Here is a 14,170-nt window from a genome sequence, read left to right on the forward strand (position 1 = left end):
CTCATTTATCCCGCCTAATTGGTTCCAACATGTCTGCAAAGTAGGATTCCTTTTTTAGAAATAGAACATTTTCATACTTACAGCACAGAAAAACTGTTTAACACCTTCTAAATATGGTTTTTAACCTTATTAGAGCCCTCTAGACATGAAATAGCACCCCATAGTCACCTTTATCATCCTATTACCCAATATAGCACACATAATAAGAGAAAATAAAACACATAAGATATAGAAAACCTATTTACCACCTTCGAAATATGCTTTTTAACGTTATTAGAGCCCTCTAGACATGAAATAACACCCCTATAGTCACCTTTACACCCCATTACACAATATAGTAGATATAATAAGAGAAAATAAGACACATAAAACATAGAAAAGCTGTTTACCACCTTCGAAATATGCTTTTTAACGTTATTAGAGCCCGCTAGACATGGAATAACACCCCTACAGTCACCTTTACACTCCAATTACCAAATATAGTAGACATAATAAGAGAAAATAAGACACATAAGAAATAGAAAATCTGTTCACCACCTTTTAAATATGCTTTTTAACATTATTAGAGCCCTCTAGACATGAAATAACACCCCTATAGTCACCTTTACCCTCCTATTACCCAACATAGTAGACATAAGAAGAGAAAATAAGACACATAAGACATAGAAAAGCTGTTTACCACCTTTGAAATATGCTTTTTAACATTATTAGAGCCTTCTAAACATGAAATAACACCCCTATAGTCACCTTTACACACCTATTACCCAATATAGTAGACATAATAAGAGAAAATAAGACATGTAAGACGTTAATAAGTACAATGCTCGTGTGTGTTGCTGTAGATGTGTTTCGGTGCTAGGGGAGCTGAGTGGGAGGGGGCAGACAGGAAGTGACGTTGGGGGTTCGGTGTTGGGTTTCAGCTTGGCGTGGGTAACGGCTGCAACACCAGCCTGTGTTAGGGATTATTGGGCCTGTTGTGGGCTCATTCGAACCTGCAATAAAAGCCTGTTGTGGTGGCAATCAAGTCTGGTGCTTGTGTGTCTCACCCAACATTACAGTAACATTACTGACACCTAGTGACCAGTGAAGAATACTACATATCATTACAAGATCTTTGAATGCGTCTTCTGAATGCCTCCTATTTGTATTTTACTTCAGTTAGCTATTTTTATTTTTGAAAATGCTTCATTTAGGCAAATATGCATATTTGTTCACTAATAATAGGCCATATTCCACCACGAAACAGCAACGATTTATTAGCTAATATATTTTTGAAAAACTGTGATAGGGTGAAGCCACAAAATTCTAAATTGGGCACCGGTGCCGCCGACGTAAACGATAGTAACTGGAACGAAAAAGTACGTAGCTAATGTTGCCTCATTTTAATAGTTATTATTTAGTGGCACTGAAATCAGTGATCCACCAATCACACTAACGGCGAGGTGCATTCACAGACGCCGGGATTCTGAACATCAACATACAACACAAGCTGGTCCCTACATGGACTTTATTTTGTAAACGACTCTCGCGAGCAGGATTAACTAGTAAACATCGCTGGAAGGATAGTCCATTTTTAAAGGGGAAAAAAATCCAAACCTAAAGGGCCCTGTGTGGAAAAAGTGGTTGCCCCCCTTGTTAGAACATAACATTAATTGAGATCTATCAGTTTGGAAAAGGTTATGAAGCCATTTATTTTTCTTTGGGACTCCAGCCAACCACAATGAGAGCCATTATCCACAAATGGCCAAAACACGGAACAGTGGTGAACCCTCCCAACCAAAATGACCCCGAGAGCGCAGCGACGACTCATCCGAGAGGTCACAAAAGACCCCACAACAACATCCAAAGAACTGCAGGCCTCACTTGCCTCAGTTAAGGTCAGTGTTCATGACTCCACCATAAGAAAGACACTGGGCAAAAACAGCCTGCAGAGTTCTAAGACCAAAACCACTGCTGAACAAAAACAACATTAAGGCTCGTCTCCATTTTGCCAGAAAACCTCTTGATGATCCCCAAGACCTTTGGGAAAATACTCTGTGGTATTGTTTTTGGACAAAATGTGTGTGTTTTGGGCTGAAGTAGTTGAAACAACAAGTGGTGACAACTAGCAATAAGGCGCACACTAGCAATAAGGTATCATACGCTGCACACATGCTCTCATATGAGCAGCTAAGTATAAATGTCCGAAGAGTATTCACAAAAGCATCCAATGCATGCAATTTCACTGCCTGTCAGATTCCATTTACCACATGGCCAAACAGTGAAAATGCATTTCATGGCTCTGATTGGTTAATTACTCTGTTTATATGTGTTCATTTGTCTGGCATCAGAAATCCCATTATGATTTGATGGAATGAGAACCAGCAGGCTTGCAGACAATGGCGCTAAAAATCTTTTCTGGTTATTGATGAAGAATTATTTCAGAGAATAGTTGTGTGTGTTTCGTGCACAGCAGCAGTCAGAAAAGCGAATCTGCATTCTACATTTCATAACTTCAAGTACTTTTACAGCCGTTTTTGCACAGTGGAAGGTGAGTGTATGTCGCCGGCTTGACGAAAGAAGGCCTAAAGAAGCCACAAATGTGTGCAAGTTTGGTGCAGACGCAAGACTACTGCTTCACTTTCGTTACACGGGAGAAAAAAGGCATTAATGGGCCGCTCGCTAACGAATCGATGCAAATTTCGCATTGCACACTTGGGTGATGAATACAACGCACATCAGCTGCAGAGCCAACATGGTGGCTCGTGACAGCATTGGGTTGCTGGGTGTGAAATGAACTGCAGCCACTTCAAATCATCTCATGGTAGCTTCCAGTGGAGACATCACATAAACACTAATTAAGGCCGACTGACTAGACAGGAGTGCATTTTGTTGGGGGACCTGAAAAAAAGACTGAAATCAGACCAGTTCAAGCACACTTCCCATCCCCTGGCACGATTGGTATAGGCAGGTGACGGCATGGCATGATTCCGTGAACGCGCACAGAAATAACAAACCATAAGGATGCCAGAAAAGTTTAAACAGCAGTGAGTTTGATAGGTGAGCCATGAAACACACTGGCATCGATTGGCTGTGGTCAATGGAATGCATTGACATAGAATAAAGTTAGAAAAGACTCCGTGGGGACGCCATTGTGCCGTCATAACAGAGAGACGTGGCTTGAATGATGCGCATGCGTTAGTCGGCCTCCAGCATCGGCGCCCGTAGCTGTTATTCCCAACAGCATCAGTGCTGGTGTCTAGGACACTAAGGGCCTCTGCGTTGGTCAACGTCATGTCAACCAGAGGCCCAGGGAGGGAGCGTCCTCGCCCCAAACAATAACTACTGTCAAACCACATCGATTAGTTAAGAGACAGACTGCCTGATCAAAGCAATCTAATCCACATCCCTCACGAGAACAGTTCAAGTCTATCTGATCTTAAACATGCTGGAGTCAATGTCAGATCTAGAAGTCATAAATAATGTTTAATTCATCATTTTATTTCCTTTTACAATCTTGGTTGTATGTTTTGAACTGAGACTTGGCTCGACAAAAACACAGCTAACGCTGTCCTCATTGAGTCTAGTCCTCCTCATTTCAACGTTGTTTCTGAAACGCGACAAAACCACTGGGGTGGGGGTGTTTGTGCCATATTCAGGGACAACATACTCACCCAAAAATTGTCATTTGGGCTTTTTTCTTCTTTGAGTGTGTCATTCAAAGCTCAAGTCAGAGCTCCAGGTTCATTATGAGTTTACAGAGAAAAGCTGGGTTCTACCAACCCGTGCATAGAACAGTTATTTTTCTGAAATCATCACCAACTTTTGTGGTCTGTGTGCTACAAACCCTCCAGTTCCGCTGCCCTTACGACTCCTTTCTACATCTAAGTGCAATGAGTTTGCAACATTCTTTCATGACAAAGTTCAAGGTATGAAGAATGCAATCATTTCCACAACACAAATAACTATTCTGCAGCCAGCTAGACTCCGCCAGCTGACACATTTCACACCTGCCACTGACAAAACAGCCGAAGAGATCATCCGCAGTCTGGGTCCATCAACGTGCTGCCTTGATGAGTTACCCACTAGATTTCTCAAATGTGTGCTGAGCAGTTTGCTACCACAACTCACGCATCTCATTAACATCTCACTTCAGACTGGAACATTTCCAAAGACCTAACAACTGCTGTCATCAAGCCGTCTTGATGCCACAGTACTGAGCAACTATCAAAGCTGCCGTCTTGGAAAAGGTTGTATACCAACAGCTTGCTGACTTTCTCCTCTCTAACGATGTGTTTGATACTTTCCAATCAGGCTTTAGGCCCCACCGCAGCACTGATCAAGGTGACAAATGACATCCATCTGAACACAAATGCAGGCAAAGTCTCACTTTTAGTTCTGTTAGATGTGAGCGCTGCCTTCGACACGGTTGACCATGTGATCTTATTAAACTGGGTGGGAATCTCTGGTACTGCTCTAAACTGCTTCAAGTCCTATCTGGAGGACTGGAAGTACTTTGTTGGAATCGGTAACTGTGTCTCAGACCAAATGGCTATGACCTGTGGAGTTCCCCAGGGGTCAATCCTGGGACCTCTTTTGTTCAATCTGTACATGCGTCCTTTAGGCCAGCTAATACACAGCATTTTATGTTTTTATGGAATGATTTTACAAAGTAATTTTATCATTCTTTTCTGTAAAGCACTTTGAATTACCTTGTGTACAAATTGTGTTCTATAAATAAACTTGTTAGAACGATAAAAGTCTATCTCTCCAAGATTTACGGATTTACTTCTAAAGGGTCCGCACATCAAGCTTTCTGCTTGCGCAAATAAATCAATACTTACAAATACTTACCCTTCTCCCCGCTTTTCACTCTAATGTTGACCTTCTTTAAGGGCTGGACAGAAGCGCGGAAAGAATCTTGGGATACGAAGGGCCACAAATGCTGACATCCAGTCAATGGAGAAGGACACATTTGGAGGAGCCTTTGCGGACGTTCTAAGTTGGACAGCCTTCGCGCAGCGCAATGACATCATGCAGTCCACAAATGCGGACGAGTAGACATTTAAATTAGGCACAGCCATCATCCCTCCTGGCAGGGGTAGAATAGCTATTGGGAGTACCATACCGGGAGCTTTCTCGGTGGACCGATTAATGGCCATTTATTTGTTTATATATTTATTGCTGCTCATTGCTTTGGTAACTACGGTAACTAAATCTCCCGGGCTGACTGGGGAACATGCCGCTGCACAAACAAAACAACAGAGAGGGCGAGAGCTGCCCCTCCAGACGCGCAGAACGAGTGCCCCGCGATCCATAGGGCGAAGGGGCCATTTTGTGCAATGGGGTCAAGGTGGCCCGTGACACACGCATGCAGCGTCAAGTCAGCCCGAAGCTCTGTCACCAATCAACAGACAATAAAATTGGAAAATTGTTGGTGTAATGGTTCATGATGCCCCCTTCCAACACAGAAGGTGCACGTTTGATCCCAAAACTTCACTGTTTTTTTGTCTATCAGCAAGAGCAGGCTCGTAATGGGGGGTGAGGTGGGGCCATGATGAACCAAAAAGTCCAGGGTCGAATTATTTTCCTAGTCCACCCTTGGTCCTAGGTCTGCCCCGGGGCCTCCTCCCAACTGGGCATGCCTGGAACTCCGTACCAGGGAAGGCTTCTAGGAGGCATCTGGACTACATGCCCGAGCCACCGCAACTGGCTCCTCTCAAAGTGAGAGCTGACTGCGACCCCAGGGAGGAAATTCATTTTGGCCGCTTGACCTCCTTCTTTTGGTCACAAGCCAAGCCGATCTGCGGCGGCCAAATCTGGTTCTTGGGACAAGATGAGTCACTTGTCAGCTCAACAAGGGACGCCTACTTTTGTTTCTAAATACGGGACGAGTCCATTTTTCAAGGGACGGTTGTCAAGCCGAGACGCACATGAATGCAGTGTCATGAACAGGGATGCGTACCAAAACTCGGTACAAAACTCAGACTGAAAAAAACCATAACTATCAGGGCCTCATTTGAAATGAATCCAGACTCTGAAGCCTGCAACAATTTCTTGAAGGTGAGGGCTGGCTGCCACCCGAGTGGAGAAACTCATTTTGGCCGCTTGTATAAGTCGTCTCCTTTCGGTCACAACTCAAAGCTCATGATGGACCAGTAAATTGACGACAGTCCGATACAGGGACACCATTAATGATGACGCACCAATCCGTCTGTCGATCTCAAAGGTGGGAGTTGGGTAGAGGTTCAGGACAGGTGCCCGGGCGACCTGGTGTTCGGCAGCCAAATCTGGTTCTTGGAACAAGGTGCGCCCCTTGTCAGTTCAATACGATGCGTATTTTTGTTTCTAAATACGGGACGATTCTGTTTTTCAAAGGATGGTTGTCAAGCCAAGACACACATGAACAAAGAGTTGTAGATAGCGATACGTGTCAAACTCTGTAAAAAAAAGTAGCTATCAGGGCATTATTTTGGTGTGAAAGGAATACTGACAGTTGCTTGCAACGAGTGCTTGAAGGTGATTATGTTCAAGTACAAGTCTTCATCAACCAAGTCCAATTGTCTTCTATGCAATTATTGCGGATGCCTGAGAAGCGTTTTCCACGATGAGAACTGTGCCCCGTTGGCAACGCACAGATCTGACAAGAACTGAAGATTCCCAGACAACTTTGACACCTAAACATTTGGTCTTTCCTGATTTGCATGGGATGCCCCTGCGGGCTTATTTGTGGACACCTTTGAATAAGTGATCTCACACCTCCCTCACAGCACTCAGCATTTGTTTTGCAGCTCTTTCTCTTGTTGGGTTTCCCACTGGGGGCTGAGAGTCTCCACAAAGCCCCGATACCCAGAGAGAAAAAGAAAAAGCAACAAAAAGAGAAAAGGGCGAGGGGAAAATATAGGGTGAGAGGTCAGGGTGGAGTGAAGGAGGGAGGAGTGAGCAGCAAAGGCAGTAGAAGGAACAGTCAGTGAGGAGAAGACTTAAGAAGGATGTCACACAAAGGAAGCAGGGAGAATGGTGGTGGATGATGGAGATAAAGAAGGATAATGCTTAGAAAAACAAAGAAGAGGCATGGACATTGGATAGGGCAAGAGAAAACAATTGGGAAGAGACTTGAGGAAACTAAATGCAACGTTCAAAAAAGTGGGTGGACAGAATCAATTGCCTCGTGGATTGCCACATATTTTCAAATGTATTTCCGTGAGAGCCATATAATATTGTTAACATTGAATGCTAAACGGGAGCATTTTTAAGCAAGACCAACAATTTTAGAATATAAGTCTCTGAAGTTATTTGTCTTAATAACACTGTTATGCTGAAGTTATCCAATAATTAATGAAATACTTCTCACCATGAATGCGACTTCTGGTGCTGCATGGTTTTCTTTCCTTCTTTTCGCCATCTTCTTTGTCAAAAGGGTTGAATTAGATGCCTGAGTATTTGATTAAAGGAGGGGAGTTTACGTCTTGACATGGCAATGAGCCTGCTAGGCTACTGCATTGTCCAATATTAATAAATTTTGTTTTTTGACCCGCAAAAAAATACTGTCAGGACAGCTGGCGTTGGTGCTGGCCACCCGCATGAATGGACGGATGAATTCAAATGCATAAGAAAGTTTTATATTTTGAACGTTTATTTCTAACACTGTGATTTCTGTAATGTTTTACTTTAAAATGTCAGCAAAAATCCTTTTTATTGTGTTAAGAAATGTCTGCAAGCCAGACGCAGCCGTCAAGAGAGCCACATCTTCCCTACCCATGCTCTAGCCTAGCGCTTCTGTAGCTAAACGCTTGCATCTAAGCACACAAAGATGGCGCGTTCAAGGGCCATCGAACAATGTGTGATATCTCAACGATGTCAGTTGCTGTCTGTCCCCTCCCACTCAGCTCCCCTATATTTACAGCAACACTCACGGGCACCGGTCTTATTTATGCCTTAGATGTCTTATTTTCTCTTATTAGTTGCACTATATTAAGTAATAATGAGTGTAACGGTGACTACAGGAGTGTTATTTCGTGTCAAGAGGGCTCTAATAATGTTAAAAACCGTATGTTGTAGTTCGTAAACAGGTTTTCTGTGCTCTAACTACAAAAACATTCCATAAATCTGATCAAATCCCGACATAAATAATCCTACTTTACAAGAATTCACTTATCGCGGTCGAGTCTAGACCCGATTAACTGCGATAAACGAGGGATTACTGTACAGCTTTGTCAGAAAATGAACAAATTCACCAACTACAGGAAGTACTGCAGCGTTGGTGGTGAGTACCTCCACATTTTATAGTCTTAAATGCATTTAATAAGTGTGTGAGGCATAGTTAGGGCTTAGACCTGGGTTGGTTCTGCAATGAAACGATCCCAAACCGGAGGAAAATGTCAATGTCAAGCTAGCGGTAGGGTCTGGAGGGGGGAGAAGATTGGAGGAGCGAGCCGTGTATCAACATCAGGCATTTTTATGTGCGTATCAATTACTTCCGTTCCATTTGCTGGTGGTCCTGGAACGTAAGGCCTGCTTGAAGCAGATTAGGATACAGAATCGTCACACAAAGCAAGGCTCCACTGTATCGATATCCTGGGCTTAAACGAGTGTAAAAGTGACTATGGGGTTGTTATTTCATGTCTGGAAGGCTCTAATAATGTTAAAAAAGGTATTTAGAAGTTCGTAAACAGGTTTTCTGTGCTAGAACTACAAAAACATTCTATAAATCTGATAAAATCCATAAGTAAGGAATCCTACCGATTAACCGCGATAAACGAGGGATTATTGCACAGCGCTGTCAAACACTTAACAAATCCACCACCTAAAGGAACACTTTAGTAAGTGTGTGAGGCATATTTTGGGCTTAAACCTGGGTTGGTTCTGTGATGAAACAATCCAAAATCTGTGTATCAATTACTTTTGTGCCATTTGCTGGCGGTCCTGAAACGTAAGGCCCACGAAAAGCATGATGAGGAAGCGGAACCGTCGTAAAAAGCAGGACTCCACTGTACTGATATCCTGCAAAAAGCAAACATCAAAGCAGACTCGGTAATACTTTGTCGTGCGGATCCTTCTTTGCGCCGTCGTTTGCTCTTCACACAGCGTTTCCCATTTTGAGCCCCTCCCTGCCCAGCGTGATGTGATGACAGGAATTACACACTATCATCCCCCTTTTCTCTCTTTCATGTCGAAAACTGCAATAGTGAGAGAAAAGGAGAAAAAAACGCGGTAGTCTAATGAGGCATGGTGGAAGAAAGAGGGAGTGACTGCAAAAGTAAGACAGAGTGATTGCCTATTGACTCGCTGAGAGGGGCTGCATCATGATATAATTGTAAATCCTGGAAAGATAAGGTGTAATGGGGCTTTCTCCCCCCCCATGGCTGCTTTGGTAATTTGTGCCCCCTCTTCTTCCATCGTTCTATCACTCTCCTTCGCCCAGTTAGCCATCAATCTTTTTCCAATTACCTCCTCTGTCTATCCACAAATCCATCATAATCATTTCCATAGTAACCAATTGCATCCTCCATTGGCTTCGGCCTATTGTTCAATATAATTGCACGGCAAAAAAAACTCTTTTAAGGAGGCACCGTGATACATAAAGGGAAACGGAACTACGTTGTATTTTGGTGCTGAGCGCTCAACGTCGCTCCCATGTTTTCAGTGGCGTCGATGTCACACTTTCTTTCCCATTTATTAGCCAGTGTGATAGGTTGGCTTTATCCTGAGCTGATGAAACATCCAAGCAACGTCCAGTTCTTCAAAAAAACAATGAAATAAACAAAGTCTCTTTACAATTTAAAGCATTTGTTATTATCAAAGGTTTTTCATGACGTTCCGTGGTCACGGAGGAAGGATGGCTGGCCACCTTGTTCACCTGATATCACTCCCCTGGGCTCTTTCTATGGGGCCATGTTCAAGATATTTCTTCTCTTTAGCCTTTCTTCCTGCTTCTTTTATCACACAATTCAAAAGGTTTTCAAACTGTATTAAAAAATAAGAGCAAAGACTCTACATCGACAAGGACGTTGAACAAAGAGCCCCTCTAGATAAAGAAACTTAGGTTTGTGGAGAAGTGAAATTTAAGCTTGTGTGAGTGAGAACAATGCGTCTATCTATTGTGTGTCCCCCAGTATTTTTCCAATTGTTGCGCAACTCTGATTGTGCTATGTGAGTGTGTGTCATGGAGTTGAGTGTGCGCATTGTGAAGGCCTCTAGGAGAAGCACTCAGACTGACTATGCACGGAGCTAATAGAGTGTAATAATAATAATAACATCTAACGGTACAGTGGCTCCAATAAAGCATTCACGGTCCCGCAAATTTAGTCTATTTTTTTTTCTCCGAAAATAAGCTCTTTTGTAAAATGCGCAGCACACATGTACCACTGTTAAAAAAAGACCCCACAATTTTAATGTATTTATGTTTCACTGATGTGTTAGGATTTTGCACTTTGTTCGGCGGTCTTTGAAGGCACCATAGTTGCTGTGAGATTTAAACTGCACTTCTATACGGAGACTCCCATTCCATCTGTTCATGGGTCGTCTTACATCAGCATCAAAATGCTGATCTGAAACCGGAAGAGAACGTCAACGTCAAGCTAGCAATAGGGGCTTGGGAAATGGGGGGGGAGCCATGTGTCAAAAATAGATCATTTTTACGCGTGTATCAATTACTTTTTCTACATTTTCTGGTGGTCCTGGAACAAAGTGGGCCTCTTCTGAATATGCTGGAATGTCCACAATTGAACACTTCCAGGTTCTCCTTTCATGTTCCATAGATAAACGGACATTTAATTAATCAATTCCAGGCTCAAAATGTCAATGATCAGAATTTGTTAACTCTCAAGTTGATCTTCCTTTCAGTACTTCTGGCCTGCAGGCCTGCCAAATTTGTAGCTCCTTTGGGATGCCAGGTTGGTGTCGTGAAGCCGACGTTTTAACAAGAAGAAGGCGAGGGCCGAGATCATCATGCTAGGGCGGTTTTGAGGCTTTCTTTTATGACGTTATAAAAAACGTAAACTTCAAACCAACCGTTTGATCGCCTCTTCTCTCAAAAGTGACGCAAACACGTAAGGGAAATGGTAGATTTTTCTCCCGATTGGTGGCCCTGTGCAGGCTCTAGGGACGCTCATTGCTGTTATAACGTGATTAAAAAGGCACTTTTGTAGAATAGGGAACCTTTACGGCAGCGGTTCGCAATTATTTTGTCATCTGTCATGCCCCCCAGGGCAAACATTTTTTCACGCTCCCCCCGATTTGATACTATTGAAAAGTTGATATTAGAATACATACGATCACCTGACTAGCAAAATATATTCATAAGATGGGCTGAGATAACACCTGCAACGTAAAACACGCTCACGTACTTCTTATGAGTCACTCACTGGAGTGAATCGGCTACTCAACTCACCCGAGTCACTTGTCACAAAGTGCATGCGCAGAAACACGCACCAGTTGCACCCCGGAGCCAGTGACACTCCAGTCCCGGTTGAGTACTCATGAGTCAGTGATACTTGAGTCTTCATTGCGCACCCGTGAGTCAGTGAAACTCGAGTCTTTGTTGAGCACTTGTGAGTCAGTGATACTTGAGTCTTTGTCAACCTGTGAGTTCATGGAACGCGACTTCGTCAAGCACCCGTGAGTCAATGACACTCAAATATTCGTCGAGCACCCGTGAGACAATGATACTCAAATCTGTGTTGAGCACCAGTGAGTCAGTGATACTTTAGTCTTTGTCGAGCCCCAGTGAGTCAAGGATACTCAAATCTTCGTGGAGCACCAGTGAGTCAGTGATACTCAAGTCTTTGTCGAGCACCCGTGAGTTAATGATACTTGAGTCTTCGTCGAATACCCGTGAGTCAGTGATACTTGAGTCATCGGTTCAAAGAAGTATGCAGTGCAAAGACAGGCTAAACTGAATTTCTCCAAAATGGCAGAAACTTCATTTCGGCCCTAGGGGGGTAAAGGGGTGGAAAAGGGGCTGTTGTCATAGTGGCTTGATGGAAAGAAAATCGGTCAGATAACATGAAAAAATAAATCTTTGACATCACATTTTCAATCAAATCAGAAAACCTCTCTTAGTTTAGCACACAAATGTTAAACGTTTGGTATTTGAATGGGAGGCAGGCTGTGCATTTGTCTTTATTGTATAGCATGATACTCTATACACTCATAATCATTAGAATCAGTGCTTTCGGACACAGAAACTATCAGAAGAGATTGGTTATTCATGTCAGTCCTTTGAAATGGTGATTGAGCCTCATAGTCTGAAGTCTCCTAATCTCCTGCCCCCAGGAAACTCGCTAAAAATGAATGTGTATTTGCTGACCTCGGGTAATTGATATGTATGGGACACATAATGGTGTGAATTGAATTAGCAAAACAGTAACTTTGTTATTCATGGGGGGACTTTGGGTCCATTGTCTGATGGTCTGATGATTATTTTCAATCATTATTAAAAAAAAAAAGCACAATAAATGTTTGAAATGAATCAGTCAATCCCTAAACTAACGCAATTATTTTATTTTGAAAGGTGAAATCGTCTGGTATTCTGCGTAATTAGTATTGTGTGTGTGTGTGTGGTCGGCTTCCGGCTTGCAGCTCAGCGTCCACGAGTGATGGGAATTCCGGCTTTTTTATTGGGAGACGGTTCTTTTCACTCGGTCGTCTCATTTGGCTCCTTCCACCTTCTGCTCACATATGGACTAATCACATACTGCATATGTGCAGAAAACTAAGGAGGTAAAAGGGAATTCTCGCTCGTTCACTTCAAAGAGCTGGTCTGAATTGTAAACTAATAGCGAACCACACATTCTGACCAATCACGTACGGATTTAACAGAAAAAATAACAACGACGGCTCGTCGTTCGCTCCGAGAGGTGGTTCTACAAGCCGAATCGGTTGCGAACGACCCCTCAGTAGTGTCCACAAGCCGTCCGCTTAGTCAGTGTAGATCGGCTCGCCATGGCGGAAGGACGCAGAGAACAGCCGCCCCATCCTCTCCTCTCCCTACCATCGGCCAGCAAGCGACCGTGCCTGCGCCCTGCTCCTCGGGGCCCCGGCCCTGGGCCTGGCCACGGAAGCGGGTTATCCAACTCTCGGTATCGTTCCCCGGAGTCCCTCCTGGACTGCGCGGCGAAGGCAGTAGCGGAAAAGTGGGCCTTCGAAAGAGTCGAGGAGCGTTTCGAGCGGATCCCGGAGCCCGTCCAGCGCCGCATCGTCTACTGGTCTTTCCCCCGCAACGAAAAGGAAATATGCATGTACTCTTCGTTTCAGTGCCGAGTAGCCGGCGAGGAGGGTCCGGCTACGGCTACGAGCGGTTCAGGGGCTACCGCGTCCGGAGCTCCAACCGCCGCTGGTGGTGCAGGAAGCTCCGCTGGTACGACGGCGACCGTGGGAACAACCGGAGCGGTGGGAACGGGAGACGCGCTGCCTTTCCGCCGCGGTATCAAGTTACTTGAGAGCGGCTGTGTGGAAAACGTTTTACAAGTCGGTAAGTGGGAATATTTGACCTAAACTAACGCGGAACTTTTTCTGAGCTGGAATACTTTTGCCAAGTGGACACGCTTGATTGAAGTTCATCGTGGAAGTTTGTTTTCGATGCATTGGGGGGGGGGGGGGGGGGATGGGTTTTTACTTTGCTAAGCGTTAAAGTGGACATTTTTCTGATTAGTGTGCTCGTGTTGTGCTAGCTTAGCCGAGCAGCTGCTGTTTAAAAATTAAAGGGCTTTTCTATTGTGGCTTTGCGACGCCTTAAACTTGCCTCTCTCCGTTTGTCCTCCTTTGAATCGCACTGAAATCTTAGAAGCTTGCTTGTAATTTAAACCAGCAGAAACGTTTAAGAATGGGCGATTGTTTACTTTTTTCCGACGACCGGGGCTGACTGGAGCCACCGACCCGGAGACAAGCAGGGGGAGGTGGGGAGGAGGGCTGACAGGCGCCGATACAAAAGGACAGAACGAGATCGAGCTCTCAACTAGCCGGCGGTTGTTGAGGATGGATTAGCCAAGGAACAAAGGCTGTTATTGGGTCTCTTATTATGATTAATCCTACATTAATCCAAAAAAAAATCCCCCACGCAGTTGTGTTTACTCGCTGCTGTTGGTCGAAGCGGACAAAGAGACGCGGACGCCACCGACGTGGAAAAGACCTTCTGCTGGTGTTTTCCGGGACCGGACTCAACCTGTCAGTAGTTTCATCTAACATTCAA

The 14,170-nt window shown here is 44.1% G+C and overlaps 1 protein-coding gene across 1 annotated transcript in view; it reads left to right on the plus strand.

Moving 5' to 3' along the window:
* The first annotated feature begins 12,909 nt into the window (after nt 1–12,909).
* zswim5 (zinc finger, SWIM-type containing 5) overlaps nt 12,910–14,170 on the plus strand; it is a 55,649-nt gene continuing 54,388 nt past the window's right edge. The window contains exon 1 of the mRNA XM_054759364.1: nt 12,910–13,453. Coding sequence (XP_054615339.1) covers nt 12,925–13,453 — 529 coding nt within the window. The 5' untranslated portion in view covers nt 12,910–12,924. The remainder of the gene's footprint in view (nt 13,454–14,170) is intronic.

The sequence above is a fragment of the Dunckerocampus dactyliophorus genome, chromosome 2, assembly GCF_027744805.1.
Source record: "Dunckerocampus dactyliophorus isolate RoL2022-P2 chromosome 2, RoL_Ddac_1.1, whole genome shotgun sequence".
Taxonomy (NCBI): Eukaryota; Metazoa; Chordata; class Actinopteri; order Syngnathiformes; family Syngnathidae; genus Dunckerocampus; species Dunckerocampus dactyliophorus.